The sequence below is a fragment of the Lepidochelys olivacea genome, assembly GCF_965140295.1.
Source record: "Lepidochelys olivacea isolate rLepOli2 genome assembly, chromosome: 4".
Taxonomy (NCBI): Eukaryota; Metazoa; Chordata; order Testudines; family Cheloniidae; genus Lepidochelys; species Lepidochelys olivacea.
In genome coordinates, this window is record NC_140414.1 from 50,716,049 (window position 1) to 50,742,859 (window position 26,811).

The 26,811-nt window shown below is 41.6% G+C and overlaps 1 protein-coding gene across 1 annotated transcript in view; it reads right to left on the bottom strand.

Annotated features, from left to right (window-relative positions):
- PGRMC2 (progesterone receptor membrane component 2) overlaps positions 1-12,022 on the bottom strand; it is a 31,993-nt gene extending 19,971 nt beyond the window's left edge. Inside the window, exon 1 of the mRNA XM_084627537.1 lies at positions 11,362-12,022. Within this exon, the coding sequence (XP_084483663.1) occupies positions 11,362-12,007 (646 nt within the window). The 5' untranslated portion in view covers positions 12,008-12,022. The remainder of the gene's footprint in view (positions 1-11,361) is intronic.
- Between the last annotated feature and the right edge of the window lie 14,789 nt (positions 12,023-26,811).

A 26,811-nucleotide genomic window follows, 5' to 3' on the forward strand; every position in this document is an offset into this window, starting at 1 on the left:
CTGTGCAGTACGCTGTACCGGCTATAGCTTGCTGGTACGGCGTACCGGCCTACTTGCACTGGTGAGAGAAATTAAAGTATTTTCAGATATGAAAGATGCTATACAAAAGAAGTTTTTTTTTTTTTTTTTTCCGTTCCTGGAGGTACTGCAATACCAGGTCGATGCGTGGAGTGGATGGAGCAAGCTCCTATTCCATCTCCCTGTTTCAAAAATCCATTTAATATATAGTCCTCAGATAGAGGACGTATCAGATATTAAACTGATAAGAACAGATACTACACTTGTTGCCTCACTTAAATTTAAGTCTTTACTTGGAAGCATTCTGTTTCTGGCAATGGATGTTTTTCTACTCCAATAAAAGTAGTAGTTAAAAAACAAAAACAAGGTTGGAATTTTGCATCACATTTTTTTTTTCTTGAACATGACTGACCACAAATTCTAAGATACCAATTTGTATTCACAACTTTATTTTGTAACTTACCAGAGAAGACACTAGTGTCAGTCTTAGAATTTCCTGACACTAATTATTTAAGTTGGCATATTTAAAAAAGTCTATGGAAATGCAGTAGTTGGGGTACTTCACCTTATTCAAAAGGTAACACTACCACTTTGTATACTACCCATGTATGCAATTAATTCAATTTCCTGAAATCTTAAGTCTTGTACCTTAATGGTTTGTCCCCTCAAACTCTGACACTGACAGTAGACTGAAGTCCTAATTTGAGCTGGCAACAGAAACCGAAATTAAAATGAGTAGTCAGTATGCGCAGAATGACAGTGGACAGTAGCAGTTTGTTGCAAGAGGTCAAATGGGATGCTGTGTTTGCCAACAGGAAGCTTATGTTACCACTGTAAGCTGTAACTGTTTGACTAACATTAAATTAGAACAAGTTGGTAGACAAGGAAATTTTATGTTACACAGATTTCAGTCACAGATTGGAGCAAGTTCCAATTGATAGCTTCATACCAACCCCAGAGTCTGGTCATTCCACCAGACGTTAGAGGGTTGAGTCTTCAAATTCTGATCCTGTTTCCAACTCACTGTACAACACAGTACATAGTCAGAAATACAATACCATCCTCACTGACTCTGTAGATCTGAGTAGTAAAATACATATCCCTGAAAAGCAGGGTACCTCCCAAGCTTGTGTGGTTAGGCACCTTGAATGGAATAAAAGCCATAAAAACCAACAATGCTAAACATCAAGTTTCATTTTAATGTCTTCAAGCCTGGGTCAGCCTGAAACTTGCAAAAATTATGCTTACAACTCCATCTTGGAATATCTGATAACAGGGCAAAGCTTTTACTCCTGAGGGCAATTCTAAGCCAAAAAATTAAAAATTCTGTGCAATTTTTAAAGAAGTCTGCACATTTTATTTGTCAAAATAATGCAATGGAATCACACCAGTTTCAATTGTTTTGGTAAGTTATTTAAACTACAATACAGAAAAAGTCACAACTATTCAGCATTTTCTAAACACATTAAAATTAAGTTACAAATAAATACTTGGTAACAAATACCCTGCATTCCAGTTATAATCCTGGATTTTCATTTAAATTACATTACAGAACACCAAAACAGGAAAGAAAAAAAAAAGTAGAATGTCATTTTAAATTACTCAGACTTTCACACATGAAAGTCACACAGTTTTGGTAACCACTGTCCTGGACCTACGTGGGTACTTTGGGAAGTGTTTGGTTCTGACTGTCCCAACATTTTATTGACTGCTTGGTAAATGTTTTATTTGCCTCAAAAGTGTTTTTTTTTTTTTTATATAATGGGTAAGTTAAAATCTAACCCCATTGTGCCACTTTGGCACAGGAAAAAACTGAGAAAGCACACAGATCTTCCTAGCTGATTCCCTTACTGTCATTTATAAGGCTTTACATCACTCTGGTAATGTAGGGGCCTTAAAACTTTTACAGGTTTTTATGCTCCTGGGGGAACTGACTGAGTACAGGAACAGTTAGCTAACAATAAAATAGCACTGTTACTATGCACACAGGTTGGTACATTTCTGCCTCAGAGAACGAGATCAATTAACCATCAACAGCAACATTAACAAAATGTGGAGGCTTTTTACAAAAGCTATTTTCTTTAACTTAAAAATAAATAATTTTCAGTAAAATTATACTAATATTTAAGTAAGAGTTTTTTCAATTCTCAAGAAGTTCCATTTTACTAGGTAGGCAGGCAGCTACCTTTCTGCATCAGGGACAGAGCCTTCCTCCTGCATAAGAAAAAAGACCTACCTTCCTCCACGCCCCTCGAGCCCCAGTATCAAGAGAGAGGCGCAGAGGTGTCTCTTGTTTGTTGGTCAGCCCCACACCCCAACCATGATAAATGTCTTCCCCACAGGCACACACGCCCAGCCCCTCTCCCCCAGTAGTGATTTACATCTCTGAAGCTGCTCCAGGGGAAGAGACACATGTCCCCCTGGCAGATTTCTTTTGCGTTTTTCTGTGCGGGGGGCAGAGAAATATGCAGGCCATATGAATTCTGCGCCACCACATGGACGCAGAATTCTGCGCACAAGTTTTATTTAGAATAAATGCTACGTAAACAGTGCAAGTGTCAGAAGTCTCCTGTACAGACAGCTTCGAGACTTGGATGTGGAGGACAAAAATGCTGCACTGTCTTGCACCAGTGGATGAGTGCCTTGGTGAAATCTGTGCTAATGCTATAGTGATAAAACATTGATTCAGTGTTTGGTTTTTTTTGCACCAGAGCCACATCTGCAAGGTACCAATAGCAGTGGGAGTCAGGTGACTTGGGTTTTATTGACAACAAGTTAGTGGCAGAGCTGCATGATTGGGCAAATTACTTCTCACCTGTTACCCCATATGCAAAAAAGGTGATAATGCTTACCCATATTGGGAACGTAATCACAGACCTATTGATGAAAAATTAAATAGATGTGCTAAATATATTACTTGCTCAAACCTGAAGGTTTCAAGGGACAAGTTACAAGGCTGAAAGCTCTCAGCACTGACACTCCCACTTCAGGGAACATCTTTGTACTAAAACTATATAGCAATAAGGCCTGTCTTGATCTCAGACACTTTTTTGTTTTAGTTTTCACCAAAAAGGTTAGTAGCAATTGAGCATCTAACATAGTGAATGCCAGGGAAAATGAGGTAGGATCAGAAACTAACATAGGGAAAGAACAAGTTAAAAAATTACTTAGACAAGTTACATGTCTTCAAGTCACCTTGGATCTGACGGAATACACCCTAGAATACTCAAGGAACTGACTGAGGAGATATCTGAGCCATTAGCCAGATCTTCAAAAAGTCATGGAAGACAGGTAAGATTCCAGAGGATTGGAAAAGGGCAAATATAATGCCCACCTATAGAAAGGGAAACAAGGTCAACCTGGGGAAGCACAAACCAGCCAGCTTAACTTCAGTACCTGGAAAGATAATGGAGCAAATAATTAAGCAATCAATTTGCAGACACTTAGAAGATAATAAAGTGAAACAACAGTCAGAATGGATTTGTCAAGAACAATTTGTATCAAACCAACCTAATAGCTTTGTCAGGTTAACAAGCCTTGTGGGGGAAAGGGGGGGGGGGGGGGGGAGTGGTAGATGTAGTCTATCTAGACTTCAATAAGGCTTTTGATACTGTCTTGCATGACCGCCTCATAAACAAACTAGGGAAATACAACCTAGATGGAGCCATTAAAAGGTGGTGTGTAAGTGGTTGGAAAACCATTCTTAGAGAGTAGTTATTAGTGATTTACAGTCAAGCTGGAAGGGAATATCAAGTGGGGGGGGTCCTGCAGGGATCAGTTTGCCGTCCGGTTCTGTTCAATATCATCATCAATGATTTAGATAGTGGCATAGAGTACACACTTAAAGTTTGCAGACGATACCAAGCTGGGAGGGGTTGCAAGTGCTTTGGAGGATAGGATTAAAATTCAAAGTGATCTGGACAAACTGGAGATACGGTCTGAAATCAATAGGATAAAATTCAATAAGGACAAATGCAAAGTACTCCACTTAGGAAGGAACAATCAGTTGCACACATACAAAACGGGAAATGACTGCCTAGGAAGGAGTACTGCAGAAAGGGATCGGGATCATAGCGGGTCACAAGCTAATTATGAGTCAACAGTTTATCACTGCTGTGAAAAAGCAAACATCATTTTGGGATGTATTAGCAGGAATATTGCAACCTGCTCTACTCAGGCCTCAATTGGAGTAGTGTGTCCAGTTCTGGGCGCCACACTTCAGGAAAGATGGACATTTCAGGAAAGAGGATTTAGTTGGGGATTGGTCCTGCTTTGAGCAGGGGGTTGGACTAGATGACCTCCTGAGGTCCCTTCTAACCCTGATATTCTATGATTCTATGAATTGGAGAAAGTCCAGAGAAGAGCAACAAAAATGATTAAAGGTTTAGAAAACATGATCTATGAGAGAAGAATGAAAAAAATTGGGTTTGTTTAGTCTGGAAAAGAGAAGACAGAGGGGACATAACAGTTTCCAAGTATATAAAAGGTTGTTACAAGGAGGAGGGAGAAAAATTGTTCTCCTTAACCCCTGGTGATAGGACAAGCAGCAATGGGCTTAAATTGCACCAACCGTCTTTAGGCTGGACATCAGGAAAAACTTCCTGTCAGGGTAGTAAAGCACTGGAATAAATTGCCTAGGGAGGTTGTAGAATCTGCATCATTGGAGATTTTTAAGAGCTGATTAGACAAATACCTGTCAGGGATGGTCTAGATAATACTTGGTCCTGCCATGATGCAGGGGACTGGACTAGATGACCTCTCAAGGTCCCTTCCAGTCCTATGATTCTAAATGCAACTGTACCATCTTGAGAGACAGCCATGTTAATCAACATTAAGCATGCAGTATACAAATACTTAAGTTCTGCAGGGCAACCGTGTGCCAATTCGCCACAGATGCCTTCCGCACTGAAGAACAATATCTCAACATAGGGTTGATGGTAAATGGCTCAATGGTGCAGGTCTGCACTGATATCACTTGCTCAAAACATTATAGCCTCAAGACTTCTTTCATTGGAGTTGGGGGGGAGGGGAGAAGAGAAAAATCAGCATGTACCAAACTTTGGTTTCACTGGGAGTCTCTGCACTTTCTGCATTGAACCTTTCATCCAGTAGGCATACAAACAAGACCATAACGTCTCTAGATTCGGGGCCCTGAAATCTACTTAGAGCCAGGTGTTTCTGAAGTATTCTGAGCCATCTCACTTAGAGGCCTCAACAACAATCTGCTTCCAATCACAGAGTTTCAGGTAATATTTCCAGAACTGGGAGATACCCCAGATCAACTTCTAAAGTCTTTTCAGTCAAATCTAAGGAAAAAACAGGAGCAAGACAATGCATTCTGACAATCTGTACATCACCAGAGGCAAAACAGTACTCGGCATGATTCAACAGAGAATCAACAAATTTGAAGGAAACAGTAGAAAAGGAGTTGCGTCAATGCTTATCCGTGCAGGGGTATCATCCTAAAAGCAATCTCGAAGCACCTAAGCTGAGGAAAAGCAGAAACTCCACCCTAAAGATAAAGGTCAGTGGCTTGAAGCTCACTTCCGAAATCAAGTGGCTTTAATTTAGACCACCACTAACAGGACATGGTTCAAAGTGCTCAGGCATGAACTGGAACAAGACAAATTAGTCAGAAGATACAGTACTACCCTAAACAAAACCTAAGTTCATAAATCCAGTAGAGAGCTAGAACTGACCAAAATGGTACAGTATCAACAAGGAAAAACTTTGCCAGTAAGGGTCACAAAAGAATTACAGTGAAATGAAACAGGCAGAACATCTGTGCTCAAGACACACTTATTCAATGAGCCTGAGGCTATGTCTACACTACCGCAGTAAGTCAACCTACGCTATGCAACTTCAGCTACGTCAATAACGTAGCTGGAGTCGAAGTACCTTAGATCAAGTTACCGCAGGGTCTACACTGAGGGGGGTCGTCGGGAGACTTATCTTATTCTTCTCATCGGGGGTACAGGGGTCAACTGGAGAGCGATCTGCTGTCCACTTGGCGGGTCTTCACTAGACCGCTAAATCGACTGCAGGTGGATCAATCTCTGAGTGTCGATCACGGCTATAGCATAGACCTGCCCTGAGAGTGAAGAAGTTCCAGCTGGTCTCTAACTAGAAGCACAATACCCAAGAGCAGGAACCCAGTCAATACAGTATCTTTAGAGAAAGACAGTTACAACCTTAACTGAGATAAACCAAAGGTGTGACCTTAATTGTTACAAATTTACTGTCTTTCCATAGCATTAAGATGAAAATTCAGGTGAAGCATGACTCCTGTTTTTATTATTCACAGAAGCACCACCCCAGACCTAACAAAACAAATGCTAGAGAAGCCAGTCAACTCACTTCAAGTGTACTGATTTGACTGAGCATTAAAATAAAAGTACATCACCAAGCTTTCACCATCTGCCCCTTCTGAAATATCATTAGGCGCTCCCATCTAAGTGAATTATTGTTTAAGCACAGGAAAAATACACTGCCCCAGCAACAATTAAACCTGTTTCACAACTATGGTAAAATTGATTTATTCACCCTCAAGGTATGTAGTATTTTAGCTGACTGTAATGAATTATCATTTTGTTTATCAGTAGCACAATCTAAACAGGGTACCCTATCAAAATAAATTTAATAACAAATTTAGTGTTCATTACTTCTGCACATATAATTGGAACAAAGTCTGTTCACCAAAGAATGCTGACCATGTGAATTAGCTATCTAAAATCCATTCCTGTAACCTTCAAATCATTTTCACCAGTAGTTAGGTCACCTTTTGATCCATGGTTATGCTCTCAACTTATTAAGTAGAAGAGACTGTTTTGATAAACTTGTTCATAAGTGGACATTTTATATTTATGTAAAAAAGATAGTTTGACACCCTTTAACTTGTCTCTAGTTTGAAACTGGATCCTACTGTTGCCAGTCCTCTCCCTGAACCAATGCCATTAGGGGTCTGACAGCTACTATGATGGACAAAAATGTGTTCAGCACCATTAGAGTGTGACAGATTTTGGTAACAGTGCTAAAAAATGGTTTGGTCCATCTACAGTAGGAATTAATCCACTATCAGTATTAATTCAGGGACAGTGGTTGCTGACAGGGTCAAAGAACAGTCCAATTTCCAAGAAAGATAGCATTTTATTCCCCCCACCCCCACATTATTAACAGAGATTTATGGCATGGACTAATCGTATTACTTATGTGCGTAGAACCTACATGCTGAAAAGTTAGGAACATGGAAGATTATTTTTAAACTACTACATGCAGTTATTTTGATTACAGAACACTTCCTAACGTTTCAGCATGTAGATTCTACGCACAAATCCACTATATTTAAATGCCCATGCTGTCACTTTAAAAAAAAAAAACAAAGAAATACACAAAAATAGAACTATTAAGCTGGGACAAAAACAGAACAAAGAAAATTCATATATCTATGACATATTGTACTAAGATTTCTTCATTTTATTTACTGCCCTTAGACAGAGGATATGATCAGGTAGTACAGGCCCAGAATTTGAGGATTTTACAATATGCGGTAGTAAAAATGTTTTAATATACTTGAAGTATATTGAAGAGGTTTGGATTTATACACTATACAGCAGTATTTGCAGCACAGACTTTATATTACTATTAGCGGATAAGAACAAGAAAGTGAAGTTGACTAGTTTAGTTTCATTATTTGGTCTCAAATTCAAGAGTAGACATTGGGAATGCTGAAAAGGAACATTAGATTTATAAAATGGGTTTATCAGATTAGTAGTAAAAGAGGTAACAAGGTTTGTTTATATTTTTAAAATAAATACACATTGTTTAACTTGACATTGTCCCCTTTGAAGAAAATGGGCCTCTCTCATCTCTTCATACAGAGAAAGAAAGAGTCATACCTACTTTAAAAAATTCTCAAGGTGCTAAGTTGGCCCAGCTTTTCCAACATACCATTGTTTACCAACGATTTTCTTGATTGATTACAACTATACATTCCTTTAACATTGTACACAAGGCAATTCAAACTATGCTGAAGTTACCCACCTCACTGGCAAAAAAGGGTATGAAAGCACAGGATGTGTTTATTATAAACAAGCTTCAATGTAAATATAGAAATTCAACACTGACTAACTTCTTAGGGTTGTCTACACTGGCAATTTACAATGTTGCAACTTTCTTGCTCAGGGGGGTGAAAAAACACTCCCCGAGCGCAGCAAGTTTCAGCGCCGGTAGCCGTGCCTCTCGTGGAGGTGGGTTTTTTAGAGCACTGGGAGACCTCTCAAGCCAAGAGGTCACAAGCCATGTTAAAGTGCTGCCCTGGCAGCGCTTTACTGTTGCCTGTGTAGACTAGCCCTTAGAGACACAAGGTGGGTGAGGTAATATCTTTTGCTGGAAAGAGAAACAAGCATTCAAGGTAGAGTGGCCCCTCATTGTCACCTACTACCCTATACTGAAACCCATAGGTGTATCATCAACTACAGCTCGTACTCAAGGAGGACCCCATCCTGAAAGAAATTGTTCCTGAACCCCCTCTTCTTGCCCTCACACCACCCCCCAACCTCCCAGCTCAGCATTAGAGCCAAGCTCCCCAGAGACCAGGACACACCAACTCAAAGCAGCATCAGACCCTTCCAGAACAACAGATGCAAAACCTACAGACATATCTTCACTGCTACAATGATCTAACCCACTCCAGCCCCAAACACACCTTTCAAGATCCATGGATCCTACATTTGCCTATCACAACACATGATATACATCATCCAGTGTAAAAATGCCCCCAAAACAACTATATGGGTGAAAAAACAAACGATCGCTATACTTTCAAGTGAACACCCACAAGAAAACGAAAAAAAGATTAAAATCACCCTATCCCCTGTGGGTGAATACTTTTCACAAAGTGCTCACTCCTCATCCTCAAAGGAAATCTACAGAACACTTTCAAAAGATGAGCCTGGGAGCTTAAATTCCTAACTCTGCTAGACATGAAAATCATGGACTGACTAGAAAAGGAGTACTTGTGGCACCTTAGAGACTAACCAATTTATTTGAGCATGAGCTTTCGTGAGCTACAGCTCACTTCATCGGATGCATACCGTGGAAACTGCAGCAGACTTTATATACACACAGAGAATATGAAACTGACTAGAGATATTGGATTTAGGGCTTATTACAACAATCTGTAACCCACTAATCCCCTCTTTTTGTCATGCAAAGGTGTTAACAGGCCAGTATATCCTGAATGGTCCCTAGAATATGTGCTAAGTACTTATGCTAAACAACCTGTTCCACCTTGCATTTAGCTGTCAGGCTCAGAGTATCATTTCCCCATGTTTATTCCCCCCACTGTTCCTCACATGTTCTTGTCAACTGCTGGAAATGGCCTACCTTGATTATCACTACAGAAGGTTTTTCGCTCCTGCTGTTAATTGCTCACCTTACCTGATCACTCTGGTTACAGTGTGTGTGGTAAGAAGAAAAGGAGTACTTGTGGCACCTTAGAGACTAACCAATTTATTAGTGTGTGTGGTAACACCCATTGTTTCATGTTCTCTGTGTATATAAAATCTCCCCACTGTATTTTCCACTGCATGCATCCGATGAAGTGAGCTGTAACTCACAAAAGCTTATGCTCAAATAAATTTGTTAGTCTCTAAGGTGCCATAAGTACACCTTTTTTTTTTTGCGGATACAGACTAACATGGCTGCTACTCTGAAACCTGATTTCCAGACCTGAAGAAAAGTTCTGTGTGCTCTAAAGCATGTCTCACTCACCAACAAAAGCTGTTCCAATAAAAGATATTACTTCACCCACCTTGGGTCTCTAATATCCTGGGACTAACACTGCTACACCTCTACATTTAATTTCGTAAGTTTTTTGCTCCTGAGAAGTAAACCTTTCAAGCAATCTCTGCCCCAAGAGAGAAGTTTAAACTTTTAAACGCTACCTAAGTAGTGCTGATACCTGAACTCTCTTACAAGCCAATTACCCTGAGGTTAAAATTTGTAGTGTAAAGAACAGAGGTGGTCATTTGCACCATTAAATAAGCAAGCAAATCTTCCATGTGTGTTTTCAAGCCATTAAAGCTAAAACGAAGTCAATAACACAACATCAATTTTCACTTTGACCCACCTTCCACTAGGACAGATAGAGAAACGAAGTACTACACACCTATACTAAGATAAACATGAACAGAGATGGTTAGTCCCAGTTCCACTCAGAATTTCAAGTATTTCACAGAATCAGGGGTAACCGTGTTAGTCTGTATCCACAAAAACAACAAGGAGTACAGTGACACCTTAAAAACTAAGGGATTTATTTGGGCATAAACTTCCATGGGTAAAAAACCTCTACATAAAAGAATAAATGGACACAAATCAGACATCAGGAATGGTAACATATAAAAGCCAGTAGGAGAACACTTCAATCTTCCTGGACATTTTAAAAGTTTAAAAGATTTAAAAGTAGCCAGACTTAAACAAAAAAACTTCAGAAACAGACTTCAAAGAGAAACAACAGAACTAAAATTCATTTGCAAATTTCACACCATTAATTTGGGCTTGAATAGGGACTGGGAGTGGCTGGCTCACTACAAAAGCAACCTTCCCTCTCCTGGAATTGACACCTCCTCATCAATTATTGCGAGTGAACTACATCCACCCTGATCAAACTAGCCCTGTCAACACTAGTTCTCCACTTGTGAGGTAACTCCCTTCTCTTCGTGTCAGTATAATAATGCCTGCATCTGTAATTTTCACTCCATGCATATGAAGTGGGTTTTGCCGAAAGCTTATGCCCAAATAAATGTTAGTCTTTAAGGTGCCACTGAACTCCTAAGCAGATAGCCCTTTACATTTCAGTCAGAGTTTAGTGAGCAAGAGTATTAACAGCAAGGGCTGTAACTGCAAGGCCAGGAAAGGGGAGAAAGCAGGGTCTGCAAGAACCTTTCACATGTAGGCGTCCCAAAACAGCACTGGGTTATTTTAAAGCACGCAACCCACGGACGGGCGGCTGGCTGAGATAAGCAGCATGGGGGGGGCAGCTCGCAGTTTTGACCCCTCGCAGCCGCATGGATACGCGCACGCCCTGCCAGCCCTCCCACTTCCACACCAGCCTCACAACGAGCAACCTGACAGACCGAGACAGCGGAGGGGAAGCACACGGAGCGCCTGCTCCCCGCCGGGAAGGGGACTTGGACAGAGCCGGGGCTCCCCCGCCTGAGGGGGCGGGGGGTAGTGCTGCGCTTGGGTGAGGGGCACGATCCCACCCCAGCCGAAGAGCAGCTGGAGGGGAGGGGGGAACTCGGAGAGGCGAGGCCGCGCCCGCAGCCCCCGCCGGCTCCTCACCAGGCCCGTAGAACTTGCTGCCTTTGGTCACGTCGAAGACTTTGCCGTTGACGGCCAGCAGGATGCGAGGGGTCCGGGCCCCGTCGTACTCGTGCAGCTGCTCCAGCGTGAAGTCCCGCCGCTTCATGCGGGGCAGGGAGGCGGCCTGGCTCTGCTGGGCCGCGCCCCCCGGGCCGCTCCGCTTCCCCCAGCGCAGGTAGAGCCGATAGGCCACCAGCAGCACCAACGCCAACAGCCCCACGTTCAGCAGCATCTCACCGCCCACAGCCCAGCCTCCCGCCGGCGCCGCGGGCGGCTCCTCTACGCCCCCGCCCCCCAGGCCGCCACCGCTGCTACCCTCAGTTCTTAGTTTCCCATCCCCATCGTCCGCCATCACTACCAGGCCAGCGCCGGCTCCGCCCAATACGGACATGAGGGAAGAGCGAGGGGGCGAGGCACATTCTGCCACCTCCTCTGCTCGCTCCGATTGGTCACTGGCAGGATACGTCACCCTCACAAGATCGCGCCAAACCCAAGAATAAGACTCAGACACACCCAGCTGCTTAACCGCCGTAGCTCGAGAATCCTGCTCAGGGCGCGAGGACGCGCACGAGACACACAGCCAGCCAAGGAGGCTCGCGCGCGAGAGAGAGAGAGAGACTGGCATTGATCGTGCAGCTCGCTGGGGCGCGTGCGAGATTCTGAGCTCCTGCGCGAGCCACAGGGAGCGCGCGAAACGTCGAATTAGTGCGCGAGCCGTAGGCGGGCAATAAACTCGCTGAGAATTTGCCGCCTCCCCTGGACTCTTAAGGTGGCGCACTGACTACACGGAGCCCCTTATTTAAAGGTGTATTGCAGTCATTCCCGCACACCCTCCATTGTCATAAAGGTGTAGGGTAACTTTTCTGCTCTGGATTTCGGCTCCCTAGCCCTGAGGTGGCTTGTTGAATCTCCCCTTTAGCACTCCAGGGGCTGGGCTAATGCTCCAGGGCTTGGCAAAAGGCAAGCACAAGATTAGCACCTGTTGAGGGGAGCAGGGCCCGGCCCGGCTTGGGGAGTTTTATGTGGTAGAGCTAGGTGAGGACATTGCAAGACATGTAAATAAATCTATCGCCACTGTTCGGATGATGAACACTGCCTATAAGACACCTTTCAAGATACATGCATCCTACGTAGCCCTATCACAGTATGTGGTATACATTGTCCAGTACACTAAATGCCCCAATAACAACTATGGGTGAAACCACGCAATCACTACACTCTCAAATGAACTCACACAGAAAAATGATAATTGACAAAAACACCATATCACTGCTGAGTGAACACTTTTCACAAAGCATTCACAGTACATCTGATCTCTTGTCCTCATTCTCAAAGGAAACCTGCACAATGCCTTCAAAAGACAAACCTGTGAACTTAAATTCATAGCTTTGCTAGACACTAAAAATCATGGATGAATAGAGACACTGGATTTATGGCTTATTACAACAAGCTGTAACTCACTCAACCTTCCCTCCCCCCCCATTTTTTTTCCTTCTTCCCCATGACTGAAGAAGAGCTCTGTGTAAGTTTGAAAGCTTGTCTTTCTCACCAACAGAATTTGGTCCAATAAAAGATACTTCACCAACTTGTCTTACTGAAGTTTTGGATCATGCCTGTTAAGATGGAGGTTCTGATGCTCCTTTCATGAATCAATGGAGTTATACCTATGCGAGTGATGTGAGCCTTTTCCTGTGGAAAGAACTTCAGTGTCTTCATAAATTCAGAAATTAATCTGCATCTATTTTTACAGGATAGAGGAGAATGGTAAAGTGAGAATGCTTTCATAGTAGTTTTACAGGAAGATCTTAATGAACATCTAAATTACATACATACTAGAATAATATAATATCTTTAATTACATATGTTATTCTGAGCAGCTTTTTTACTTTGATGATTATTTCATTTTGTAGGCATTCATTAAGCTTTGCAGATTTACTGTTACATTCACACCAAAACATGTCTTTTGTTACTATTCTCCCATTGCTGGGGTTCGTGGACATGAACGTCCATGACAATCTCTTTCATCTATGAAAGGCCCTGCCATTGCTGACATGAATAATTTGTAGGGGGCAGGGGAAAATCAGTTTCATAGGGTGGCTAGCTCTTGTAATTGAAATAAGTCCAGTGCCCCTGTGTCAGAACAGGTGCTCTCAGTTGGACCAATTAAGGGGGTAGAGTTGTACCTGGGGCTATAAAGGGTCAGAGAGTGAACCACCCATTCAGTCAGAGTTGGCTGAGGAAGTATTGGGTGAGTAAGAAAGCTTGTGAATTAGGGCTTATGGGTCAGTTAGGAAAGGTAGTTTAAAGCTGACAGAGACCAGGGGAGTAGAGATGGCCTTGGTTCCTGAGGGAAGTAGAAGGTGTTTCCTGGAGGAATGCTAAGTGTAAGGACAGTAGCAAGAGAGGCTTGTTGGCTAACTTCTGCCAAGCTAGAGACTATATGTAGGAAATGGCTGCCTGAAAGCAGTTGAGTTAGTTGCCTCCTTGTCCTAAATTGGTGACCTAGGGCTGAAGGCAGCAGAGTAAATACCCTCTACTGTTGGAGAACTGAATATAGAGAAAGAGTAGGAGGGTGTGAGGAATGCTCCTCTGGTTAAAATAATCTCCCTTCAGAGAGGCTGTGAGGATTACACTTCAATGTAGAATTGCACTTCAGTTGGAGGGCTTAGGTGGCCATCCTGGCAGAGGGACAAAAGAGCTGATGTGTGGTGGAAGATGCTAGCACATGGCCTATCACAGAATAAGATTTTAAGGATTATATGTATTGTGTGATATGGACTATTTAGGACTCTTAGTTATGGACTGATTTGTACTTTTTTGATGATAAACTGGCCCCAAGGAAGGCTATTATTGAGACAAAGCTTGTGTGAGGTTATTGGGGAACTCTGAAGGAGTGGAAACTGAGGCAAGTGTGACTGGCATGCTGAGAACTAACCAGGAGGGTGCTCAAAGTAAGGCTAGCTTATTACAAGTAGTATCTCTCCTATTTAGGTCATTAGATCAATATTTTTCCAGATAGGTATGTATATGCTTCTGATATATAGCTTTCTCTGTTCTGAATTATTGTATGCTACATATATTATACTCTGTCACTTCCATCACCTTCCTATAAGACTTTGATTAATCAATACCTGCTTTGGTTGCATTTACAATAATTCTTTTTTTCTTCTTCTTCTTCTTAAAGAGAAGATACCAGAAATTCTGGGTTATTTTTTTTTCCCACCAGCAAATAAGTGTCTTAACTAGAACATATGTTCATCAATTCTCATGCATAAGCATGCTGCTTGTGGCAACCCTGTGAAGATTTAATTAAGTGGAAGCAGGATCAGCTCCTAACTGAGTAAACCGAACTCAAGCACTGATGAATGTGTAACCTATGTAGCAGGAAGGTAAGTCTATTTACTCAACAATTCTGTGCTACAGAGTTCCTCTCTGGCTTAAAGTATTTGCACAGACCATGAGCTCCTATCTTTGCAAGAGACTATAGTGGGATTTTCTATTGGAATATTACTAAATACTAAAAGTGAAAATAGGATTCACTTTTTTCATTTTTAGGAATCCAGAGCCAGTCTTTACTATCAGACAGTTAGTTATGCATGCCTACAATTTTAAATTCCTTTATGAATAATACTACAAAGAAACCATTACAGCACAGCAGTTACAGTGCACCCTACTTAGACTAACATCATTAAATAGAGGTTCATTATATTTTTAAATGAAGAATATAACACTGGGCCTAAACCTATATAGATAAATTACAGGGATTGGGATTTCTGAGATCTTTCATCTAGGCTCACCCTGTGTATTATTTTGACAATTTAAATGAAACCTTTAGTTTCAACATGATCAGTAGTTTTACCACCCATGCTATTGAGCATGTACAGCACTGTGGGTGGAGTAGGGGCAGGGCCATGGTTCCAGGGTCCCCCACTTGTTCTGGTTTAGGGCCCTGGAGACCTTAATCCAGTTCTACCTTCCACACTAGTTTCAAAATTCCAACTGCATGTGGTTAACAACTTCCCACACTCCCTCTAGTGTGCTGAAATAACAGCTACTTTGCAGTCACTGATAGCTCTATACCAGGTGTGGTAGGGGTGAAAGTAAGTCTAGGGACTTACCGGTACAGGGCTGGGCTGGGGCTGGCTCTGGCCCCCAGAAGGGGCAGGGCCTCAGGCAGAAGGGACGAGGCTGGGGGAGGTCAGCCAGCCCTGGACCACCCTGTACCAGCAAGTGCTGCCACCTTCCCCCTTCTTGGGGTAACAGCAGCAGCTGGGGCCTCTGGCAGTGGTTTAAAGGGCCCTGGGTGGTAGCAGCGGCCGGGGCCCTTTAAATCGTCCCTGGAGCCCCGCCGCTGCTTCTCCAGGGATGGCGCTCTGGCTGCCACTACTGTCCTGGGCCCTTTAAATTGCTGCCCCAGCCCCACTGCTGCTACCCCAGGGCTCCAGCAGCAGGGCTCTGGCAGCAATTTAAAGGGCTGGGGGTTCCAGCTGCTGCTGGGAGCTGCAGGCCCTTTAAATGGCACCTGGGGAAGCCGATCCACCCCAGTACCATGAAAAATATGGAATTATCCAGATCTGATACAAGCCCTTGATAGTAACCACAGATTGATGGCTTTTTCTAGAGCACAGTTAAGAGCTAGGAGAGGGAAAGAACCAACCAAGGACTAGTGGAGACTTGTCTTGTTGGTATACATGGATGCCAACGAAGACTTCCAGGATAAAACAGTAATGGACTAATTTACACTCTTAAATTGGACTTGTAGATAAAGATCAATGAAAGGAGGTCAATAAATGCTAAAAGGCTATGACATTGGCCACAGAATTTAGTTTCTTAACAGCTTCTAGCAGGTCACCAGAAGAGAAACAGCTGCTAGTGAGGAAATGGAAGCTGATCATCATGAGCTCTGTAAGTACAGCTGTCCAATATGTATGACTGAAAAGGTGACTTCTTATCTGGTACACAAGATAAGAACCAGAAAGTGATCTGTTTGTAAAATGAGGGGAACTAGTGATCCAAAAATTGGAGAACAGTACAGTTAAATGGTTGGGGGATGGGGGGACGACTACTAATCCCTCTCCCTCCCCCCACAATGTTCATAATCAGAAATGTAAAGTAGGCCTGGACAAAGTGTCTAGTAAAATCCCCTCACTCACTGTGGAGGACAGCAAGTTGAAGTAGCAAAGCATGGAAGTACTACTTTTTGTTTAGGTCTGGGCTGCTAAATGATAATGGGAGTGGGCTTCTCTTTTTACGTAGTCTGTTGCAGCCCCAAGCTTGATGATGCCTTGAAGACATTGCCCCACTTGCTGTCACAGTTTTGTCATGTTAGATCTCCCATTCTGCTAATAGCATAAGTTTGGATTACACCACCATATGGTAGGACATTAAGCACTATTGTATGATATGCACAGCACATCTGTATACTCTGGTTATGGGACTGACTTACCACTGCATCATTTTAACTTACACCAGTATAACTCACTGTTACACCACAATAAAACTAGAGTAATGCACTGGTGAATCAGGTTCCTTTAACATCCCAAATCTCCGTTAAGATAAATTCCAAGACTCCTTCTAAGAGAAGGTCTTGGAATATCTTACTGTGGCTATGCAATACTCTACATCTGGTTGCAATACTGCATCTGGTACAGGAATTTCCCTATGCCCCCCCTTGGGGGTGTTTACCCCCTGAATTTCCCCAACACAACACCCCCCCAGTTTTGTGAACTAGTTAAATGCAGTGTTGCCAATTTAGTGATTGGAAATTTGAATTGAAGTTGAAACATTAATACACACTTTAAAAGCATATTCAGTGCATGATATACTTATTCAGATAAGCTGTAGCTTATTTAAGCATAAGCTTTCATGAGCTGTAGCTCATGAAAGCTTATGCTCAAATTGGTTAGTCTCTAAGGTGCCACAAGTACTCCTTTTTCTTTTTACGAATACAGACTAACATGGCTGTTACTCTGAAACTTATTCAGATAAAATAAATGTAATAGATTTGAGAAGTGTGAACATAGACTAGCTTTCTTAGACAGCTGTTTATGACCATGTCAGTGCATTCATTTCAGATGTTGGTCAACCTAACTTCAAATTATAATTTGTAAGCAAAGTCTAAATGAGCGCTCACTGACAGTGATGGGCTGGGGGGAAAGGCTTCAGGACCAGATTGTATTTACATTCACACCTAATCTACCTAGGTATCCAGCAAATAGAGCTCTGTTGCCCAAGTGGTGTGTTCTTGGTTTTTTTTTTTGGGCTGGGGTTGGATTAGAAATCACTTGAATGCAGAGGGGTAAATAAATGTTCTCATTGTATGAATAAAGGGCAGTAGAACTGTACTCAGCCTCTGCTGATTGAGGGCCTCAAGAGAGGGTGGGGACAGGTGTTTTGCTTGATGGTCTGACTGAATCACAAGTACTACTTAAAGACAGAGCTGATTAGGCTCCATAGATCTTCTTTGTTCTGTTAAGTGACCACTACACTGAAATCCCTGATAATCAGGTCTGAGTGCTTAGACCTGCTGTGGGACAGTGTTTCTGTGGAAGAGACTGCCCAGTCTGCACTCTCAGCAAGATTCCTGCACTGAGAGCTGGGGGAACCTCAAGAGACCAACTCGCAGAGGACATGGTGGCAGCAGAAGGTGACAGCACAGGGCCATTGGCAACAGAGTAATAAAGTGAACAGTGGCCCAACAAACAGTGGCCAGAGTGAACAGTGAGCATCTGGAGGAACAAGCAAGGTGCCTTCTTGCCCCCCACCTGGGAGGTGAAATCCTGTGACAGCATCTCTGAACTGAGTCTACACTGACCAAGGATAACACCAGTGAGTATTAATGAGGCTGTTAATGCTGGAGACACAACACAATTCATGCGAACAAACATCACTGTGGCATCATACTTTCTATTTAGGCAAGAGATGCTACAAACTGGAGGCCAATATTAAGTGCATTGTCACTTCAACTTCAGGATGAACACTGGTTCTGAACAAGGCCAGTAAATGCTCACTATCTTTCTGCAAGAAACTCCACGTGCATCTAGCCAGTCAGTGGTGCAACAGTGAAAGACTCAACAGGTGGAAAAAGTGAAGACCTCTCTCCACATGCAAAAAAATTGCATATATAGCTAATGAATGCACCAATGCAAATGGTTATCAAGTATTAAGTCATTGTGGACATAACCTTGATGTCAGTGGTAGGCCAGTATGTGCATTTCTAGATGACACACTGGCTGCATCTGTGACAACCAACATATTAGAGTTAAATGCTTGTCAGTTGGACACCAAACAGATGGCTGCTTGTGCATTTGATGGAGCTGCAAACTTCTCTGGGAAAACACTGGCTTTCTCATGAGTGCTTCTTGGCTGTTTTAAAATTACTCCAGCCATTACTACTGGCTTTGGAAAGCATCATCCAAGATGGGATGGATCTAAGTAGTGAGGCTGGTGGAGTACTTCTTGCTATTATGGTCAGAGAAGACTACTGCCATTCTCTCTTGTAAGTTTACTGTTGAAACCACTTGAGTCATTAAACAATGCCATCCAGGCATCTGCTACAACAGTAGTAGATCTTTGTAGAAGATCTAGCAATAGAAGCTACATTTGGATCAATCAGAGCTATCCATTGAAAGTACTGGAAGAAGCAAAGACTTCAGTCCAGAAGTTGACTAATGAAGGCATTTATATGAATCCTTAAGACAACTGCAAAAGTAAAGACTTGATTCTTAAATCTACAACAGCAATTTCTATATTCTACTCAATTTCTATGTAGCTTTTAAAGATCCCTGTCTTATAAAAAAAACTCCAGTTGAGTGGAGTGAGGCACTACTAGGATTGGGGCTGCCATGTGCTCAGGACAAAATAGAGAATTTGAACACAGAGTGGAATATCCTAAAATGAATGAAGATTTGACTTCAAGGTTTTTTTTCTCACTAGTGGCTCAACCCACTCTTTATGCTACGTTTCCTGGGCTGAAAGAAGTAGGAATTAATCTCTTGCTACTCCCAGTCATAACAGCTACAGTTGAGCATTCTTTTTCAACATTGAATAGAATGCTGTGTTTTGAAAAGTTGCCTTCTGCCTGATCCTGTGAATGAATTAATGACCATTCCAGTTGAAGGAATGGAAGTACTGGACACATGAGAAGCCACCAAAGATAACTGCATTGCATTCAAGAAGTTCATTAACAGTTGTGCAAAATTTATAACAAACCAAGGATTTAGATGTAGTGCTTCATAAGAAGGCTTGAGTAGACCACTTTAATTTGATTTTTTTAAATCTTTTCAGTTTTTACTATGGTGCCATACAGCCCACCTTCACTCTCTCACCCCTCATCAGCCCTGATCTGCCCCCCTCCCCCCCTAAATTTCAACTCCTGGGGAAAACAGACTAGTATAACTTCATTTCAGTTTTATTTAATGCTGCTAGTCAGATGCAGTACTTCTGAATATATTGGCCTTCTATACAACCATTCCAAGAGAACCCTATCTGACTTTTTTCTAATATCACTTTTACTGTAACCAAGTGATACTAGCCATATTTTCTCAAGTGGTGTTAATTACTTTCAACAAATAACTTATTTGATAAGCATCCTAATATTTTTTTACAGTGACTTAACTTTCTTTTAAAGACTCCATTCACACTGTCACAGAATGAAATAGTTAAATTTTCTTATTGAACAAGAAACCCAGCTGCTACTACAACAGTGGTCCCCAGGTAGCAGTCCCTAGGTGGCACTCCTCTTCTTCCCCTTCTCTCCCCCCCCCCCCCATTTAAACACTGGTATTTTTAAGTAAGTCATGGACCAGGCACTGAATATTTGTTCATTGCCCATGACTTGTCCATGACTTTTACTAAAAATACCATTAAATTCCTTAAGGAATAGTAAAACATTAACATTATTCCTGGTGGGCATTATTAAATCAAAGACCCTGTTATAAACTTGAAAAATGTAGTGTTGACAATAGGTAACTTGAAAATGCAACAACATACCTACAATTGCAGGTGTATCAATTAGCAAAACTGAGTAAAGGTTGAAATGAGAACCAAAATAAGCAGGCCTTGTAGCATACACATCTCTGTAAGCAAATGCACTTGCAGTAGAGGTAAGTGTCGATTCCATTCCTAAACATAATTACTGAATTATGGATCATATGAGTTTGACCTTGTATTAACCTTGTCTGGCTAGCTTTTCCAGACCTGAAGAGCTACGTGAAGCTCAAAAGCTTGTCTCCTCCAATAGAAGTTGGTGAGTGAAGGATTCTTTTACTGGACCTTGTCTTGCATTGTAAATTAACTAATAACATTCTAACCTCAGAAGGGGAGTCCTAAAAGCAAATTATATTTCATGCCCTAAACAAACTTTAAAATACTTCAAAATCTGACTTTGGGAGAACTCCCAATCCACTTATGTAGAGGAAAAATAGGAATAGGCTGGTATGTGGAGGAAGCAAGTGTTAATAGCACTTGGGAATGGAACTGTTGCAAAGTTCAGGTTTAGGAACAGGCCTGTTTGGTGGATTAATGACTACTTGAAAGGTAACTTTTATGTCTGCTGTACAGAAATGGATGTTAAATAAACATAAAATACTTCTGCCAGAAGGCTTCAGCATTTCCCTATTTTAGTTCTTGTACTTAAACAATTACCCCAAAATCACAGCCACCTACTCCCTGAAACTAAAGCACAATTGACTCACTCACCTGCACTCTACACTGTCTGCTGCTGACCTGACTCTAGTTGCAAGCTTCTCCAGAGCCCCATAACTGGTAACAGAACCAAACCACCCTGACCATTTAAGTGGTGATTGTTCAATTTTTTAATAGTTTACTATAACCACAGTAGTGGAGTATACTTAGCCATTCATAGCCCCAGCACCTCTGGGCTTGCTTCATCTGTACCTGTGTTGTGTTTTTTAATTGCTTGAGCCCCAGCACCTCTTTCATTTCAAATTAAGCACTGGGTATACTACTTAGATTAAAGTCATGGGTTCCACTCCTGGCTCTGCCTCTGCTTCTAACTTTTCCTTGTGGTCTAGGTAGGCATTTACATCCATTTTATAGAGGTAAAAAAATCTAACATTGCTAACTGGTTGTATTTGAGACTCTCTGTACAATGAAGTGTGCTGGCATAGTAAAAGCAGCAAAGATCTAGTGTACATCTGGTTTATACTAGTATAAAAGCTCTGCTAAAACAAACCATACAGCCTTAAGACACTGTTATGAAAGTATAACTGCATCAACCCTGGGGATCTTACCAACATAATGATATTACAAAAAATCACACTAAGTGACAATTATGTTGGTAAAACTTCTTAAGCATAAACTGAAGGAGAGGGATTGCCAAAGCTTGTGAAGAGTCATTGTCTAATTCCACTATGACTTAGGGCAAAATGTGGACCATATAATTAAATTTAAAATGTTATCCAGAAATATGCAAATTTCTAAATTTGCATAAAATATTGCACCATGTCTTAAAGGAAAATTAGTGATGAAAGTGACTATAGGCAGCTAAACGTTTTGTCCAAGAAAATATAAATATATCTACATATACATGTAAACTAGGTTTTTTAGAAATGTCACTCAGTTGCTTAACTGTGAGGGGTGTGAATAGGGAAGCTTTCATATTAAAGATACTTTGGACAGGAGTTTCTGCTGCAATGGTTACTGTGTATGCCATGCAGCGTTCTAGCTGAATACATGAGAAAAGCAGAGAAACTAGGTTACTGTAAGGCAAATTCTGTGTTTAAAAAAAAAAAATTAAATTTCTGCTTTTTCTCATTAAAAGCAGAACTATATTTCCTGTCTGTAACTTACACTACATCACACTATAGGATGCTGTCTTCTGTTTCTTGTTTGTGGGTTTTTTTTTGATAGGCCCCATATTGGGGGGGGGGGGAGGGAGGGAAGAGGGTGTTATAGGGATTAGAATATGCTTTCTGTCACATAGCAGTTTCTGTTCATTTCACTTGAATTCCTTCTGGCCTACCTATTAAACCACCTAATAATAACCATATGGCTCTGTCTCAGAGTTCATCTTCTTTCTAGCCTTAAAGAGAGGAACCCACTAATTCTGGTTGACATGACTTGCTGCAGAGAGCAGAATAACCTACACAAGATGGTGGTTAATTCTTTATGGCAAGTAGAGCACAAACCAGTCTGTCTGGGTCCTTGATGTCATCCAAGACAAAAGTGTCAAGACCACTCCCAATTCCTCTGCAAACTATAACATTGAAGTATAGTTTAGTTGTTACGGGCATCAACCAGCATGGTAGTTGGTCATAGTGACAATTTTACAGTGTCTCCTCCCCCCCCCCCCCCCACATCACACAAGTGTATAATACTTAGGGCCCTACCAAATTCACTGTCAATTTTGGTCAACTTCAGTCATAGATTTAAAAAAATCATGAATTCAGATATTTAAATCTGAAATTTCAGTGGTGTAACTGTTGGGGTCCTGACCCAAAAAGGGGTCAGGGTGTGTGTGCACAAAGTTAATGTAGGGGCATCACAGAATTGCTACCCTTATTTCTGTGCTGCCTTCAGAACTGGGTGGACCAGAGAGCAGCAGCTGCTGGCCGGAAGCCCAGCTCTGATGCCTGTGCTGCTGCTGGCAGCAGCACTGCCTCAGAGCTGGGATTCTGGCCAGCAGCCACTGTGCTCTGATCACCCAGCTCTGAAGTAAGAATGGCATGGTATTGCCACCCTTACTTTTGTGCAGCTGCCTTCAGAGCTGGGCACCTTGTCCCCAGCTGCTGCTCTGCAGCTCTGAAGGCAGCAGACAAGTAAGGGTGGCAATACCACAACCCCCTAAAATCTTGTGACACACACACCTGCAACCACCTTTTGGGTTGGGTCCCCCAGTTTGAGAAACACTCGTCTCCCCCTGTGAAATCTGCTCTTGTGTGTACTTTTACCTATACTATAAAGATTTCACAGGGGAAACCAGCTTTCATGGTCTGATGCATTTTTCATGGCCGTGAATTTGGTGGGGCCCTAATAGTACTTATGACAATATTATAAAATGAGCAATTATAAAATGATAACACCAACCCCCTTTTGAGATTTCATTAGGTTACCATCTCTTACTGGTAACTTTTTTTTTTTGCTCTGCAGCATGTTCAAGATCCCAGACAATTTGTCCCATCTCAACTATAAAAGATTAATCAAATAGTGCAATTGTCCTGGAACAAGATAACACTCACAACAGACTCTGGATCAGCTGAGGCAGTGTCAGGCTCTATTCTGAAAATGCAACTTGGCACTTAACTGGTAAGGTGCCAGGTAGCTACTGCTCTGAGCAGACACTGACAGGCACTTGTATTCTCTTATAGCTGGTGTGGGCAGTGCCCAATTGGGTTGGAGGGTAAGCTATACTAATTCAGTTACACACCCTACATCAGCTGAATCGGTGCCTTTTGGTGTTTGTTCCACACAACACAAATGATTGTATTATTAGAAGGAAAAACCTATAACTACTTCTGGATTCTAACCTTACATGCAGCATAATCAATGATTTATTTGTGGTTTCAGTCTACATATGGGGACTGAAACCACACAAATGTCTTTGAGCTGTGAATAGAAGTAGAATGTCATGGTTCTGATCAAAATCCTCCTGAGCTCAGTAGGAATGTTTCCATGGACTCCACTAGGAGTTGGATGGCATCCATAATTAGCAAATGATAATACAAACCACAATATGTATAGAAAGAAGGAGAAACTACATGCCTAAGCTAGGCACTAATTTTCATGTTTAGTGCCTTTTGTACCAGGATCTCTTAACTGTGTTCCTCAGAGGTAGGGAAATTGACTCTCAGAGAGGTTAATTATTATCAAATGATTTTTCCAAGGTCATAAAGCTTAATTTAGGGGAGGTGGTGCTGGTGAATTTCTTTGCCATCACCTTATTGAAATCAATCACTGAGCAGACGTTGCTGTATATTTTGACAGATTGCTGTGTTGGTTGGCTGCACAGTTTGAGTTCTAAATAAGGCATGTTAAAATGTGTCCCTTAGAATTATGGCTTTCTGGTATTTTATTAGCCATTTAATACTATTGTGCAAGTAACTTTTTTTTTCTCTGCTGAACTGTTCAGATACTTGTTGAAGTTTTGCCCCAGGATTAGTCAATGGCTGCATACCTGCCTATTATGATGCACTCAGATGGTTTTTTCTTCATGGGAATTCCTGGAGATTTGCTCTCTGAAATCCAATGCTCTACCAGATTAATCTTTGGGACTCTTCCCTTTGCTCTCTATTTTTATTCTGAGGTAGCACTGATAGCTTTTTGGAAGGAATTTTCATCTTTATGCTGAAGATTTATCATGCAAATAAAGATACTGGTCTCAGTGATTTCTGCTTCTTCAGTTCTATCTTTGAACCACAAAGTTTAGAAAAATAATCATTCTTTACATTCGCAGTAATGGAATTTTGCCTCCAAAGTGTCTAAATCTCTTTAGAAAATGAGATTTAGATTCATAAATCAGTTGGGCATAGCTATGCTGAGTCGGCAACGCCTAGATGCCTTTTTAAAAACCAAGACTTTTAGGCCTTACTGAACTAGTGAATGATACTACACCTTCACTGGCAGTTCATCTGTACGTATCCATATTTGGATGCAATTTCTATTTTAATTTGACACTTTTTATTTATGTAATACATTGTATTCAAGGATTTTTAAATAACACTACTCAAAAGGACCATTTCAGGGGCCTGCTTAATGCTATTTGTGTTATACCAATAAAATAAAAAACAGCAGGATCTTCTTAAAGGGAAAAAGGCAAAATACCACATTTATTGTGAATACAGAATCATAGTAAGCAGTTAGTTATAGCTATAACATTCCATTCAATCTCCTATTTACACACATTCATTCCTACACACACACAGGTTCTGCAAGGTTATCATCATAGTTACCAGCCTTAGAGTTGCTCATGCCAAGCCACTGGCCAGGTGGCCTGGACAGGAGGAGGGAGCAGGACCTTGTCAGATGCTCATCTGATGCTCCTGGAAGTTGGTTTGCAGAATCAGACCCCAAAGTTTTCACTTTCTAGAGTCCATTTTTATAGGAATTTCTTCCTATGACAGTCTATGGGAATTGCTTCATCATTCTGTTGCTGAATCAATCAGAAGATAGCACATTCCTGACAGCTCTGTGCTGCTAGATGTTACCTTGTTCTTTGGTTCTCCCATTCTTGAGGCTGTTGGGTGGATTCCAGTCTGCCCTCCGGGGGTCCTCTGGTTATTTCCACTTGATGCCTTCTTCAGCTGATGGACACTGGATTCTTAGGCTGGCACCTCCCTGATCATTCAGTTATCCACACCAAGCAGACATCCTCTATCTCTATTTTAATCACAATTGTTAATACAGCAAAAGGGCGGGGAGTCTCTAGGTGCTGTTTCTGTTGTTACAGAGTATTGCTTTGAGTCTCTCTCTCTGTGTGAATTGCTTTGAGAACAGACTGTCTTAGAATGGACTAACGCAATTAGCAGCTTGCAAGTTTCACACACAGAGGGAGAGAAACAGTACCAAAAACCAAGAGACCTCTTAATTAGTAATACCCTGGAATTTAAACTATGGGGAATTAAACTCATTTGTAAAAAGAAAAGGAGCACTTGTGGCACCTTAGAGACTAACCAATTTATTTGAGCATAAGCTTTCGTGAGCCACAGTGTGCATCCGATGAAGTGAGCTGTAGCTCACGAAAGCTTATGCTCAAATAAATTGGTTAGTCTCTAAGGTGCCACAAGTACTCCTTTTTCTTTTTGCGAATACAGATTAACACAGCTGTTACTCTGAAACTCATTTGTGATTTTAATACAGCACTTCTTTAATATGATCCAACATTTGTACAAGGAGATTTAGTTTAGACTGGGCTGCTTTATCATGGTTGTGAAGCCTCTTTTGATGTAATCCTAGAGCCCAGTCCTGCAACCCTTTCATTTTGAGACTGGTCCTCACTCTCACAAAACCCATTGGTGTCAACAGGGTTATTCATGTGAATAAGGGCTATTTTCAGGAGTGGTGATTTTGAAAATCCTTACTGTATTCCTGAGTTTCCGTGAGTTCAACATGGACAGCATTACTTTTCCCACTTGTGTTTTGCTGGTATGTGATGTTCCTTCTGTGTTTTGTTCTTTTCTTTATCCTCTTTCCCTGTGCACTAGTTTGGTCCCTATCAATATATATGAATAACATAGCTGAAGTGCAGTTATTTTTCCCCAGGAAGACCAGGGCCTCAACTAAATGATCTGAAATCATATATGCCAGGAGAAATATTCTTTGAAAATACATACAAGACTCACAATCACAGTAGGGCCAAATATTGAATAATGTGCTTGACTATCTCTCAAATTTTATTTGTCACCAAGAACTTTCTTTATGAAAGAAAGCAGTAAGGATCACAACGTTTTGTGGCATGCCACAGGCAAATCT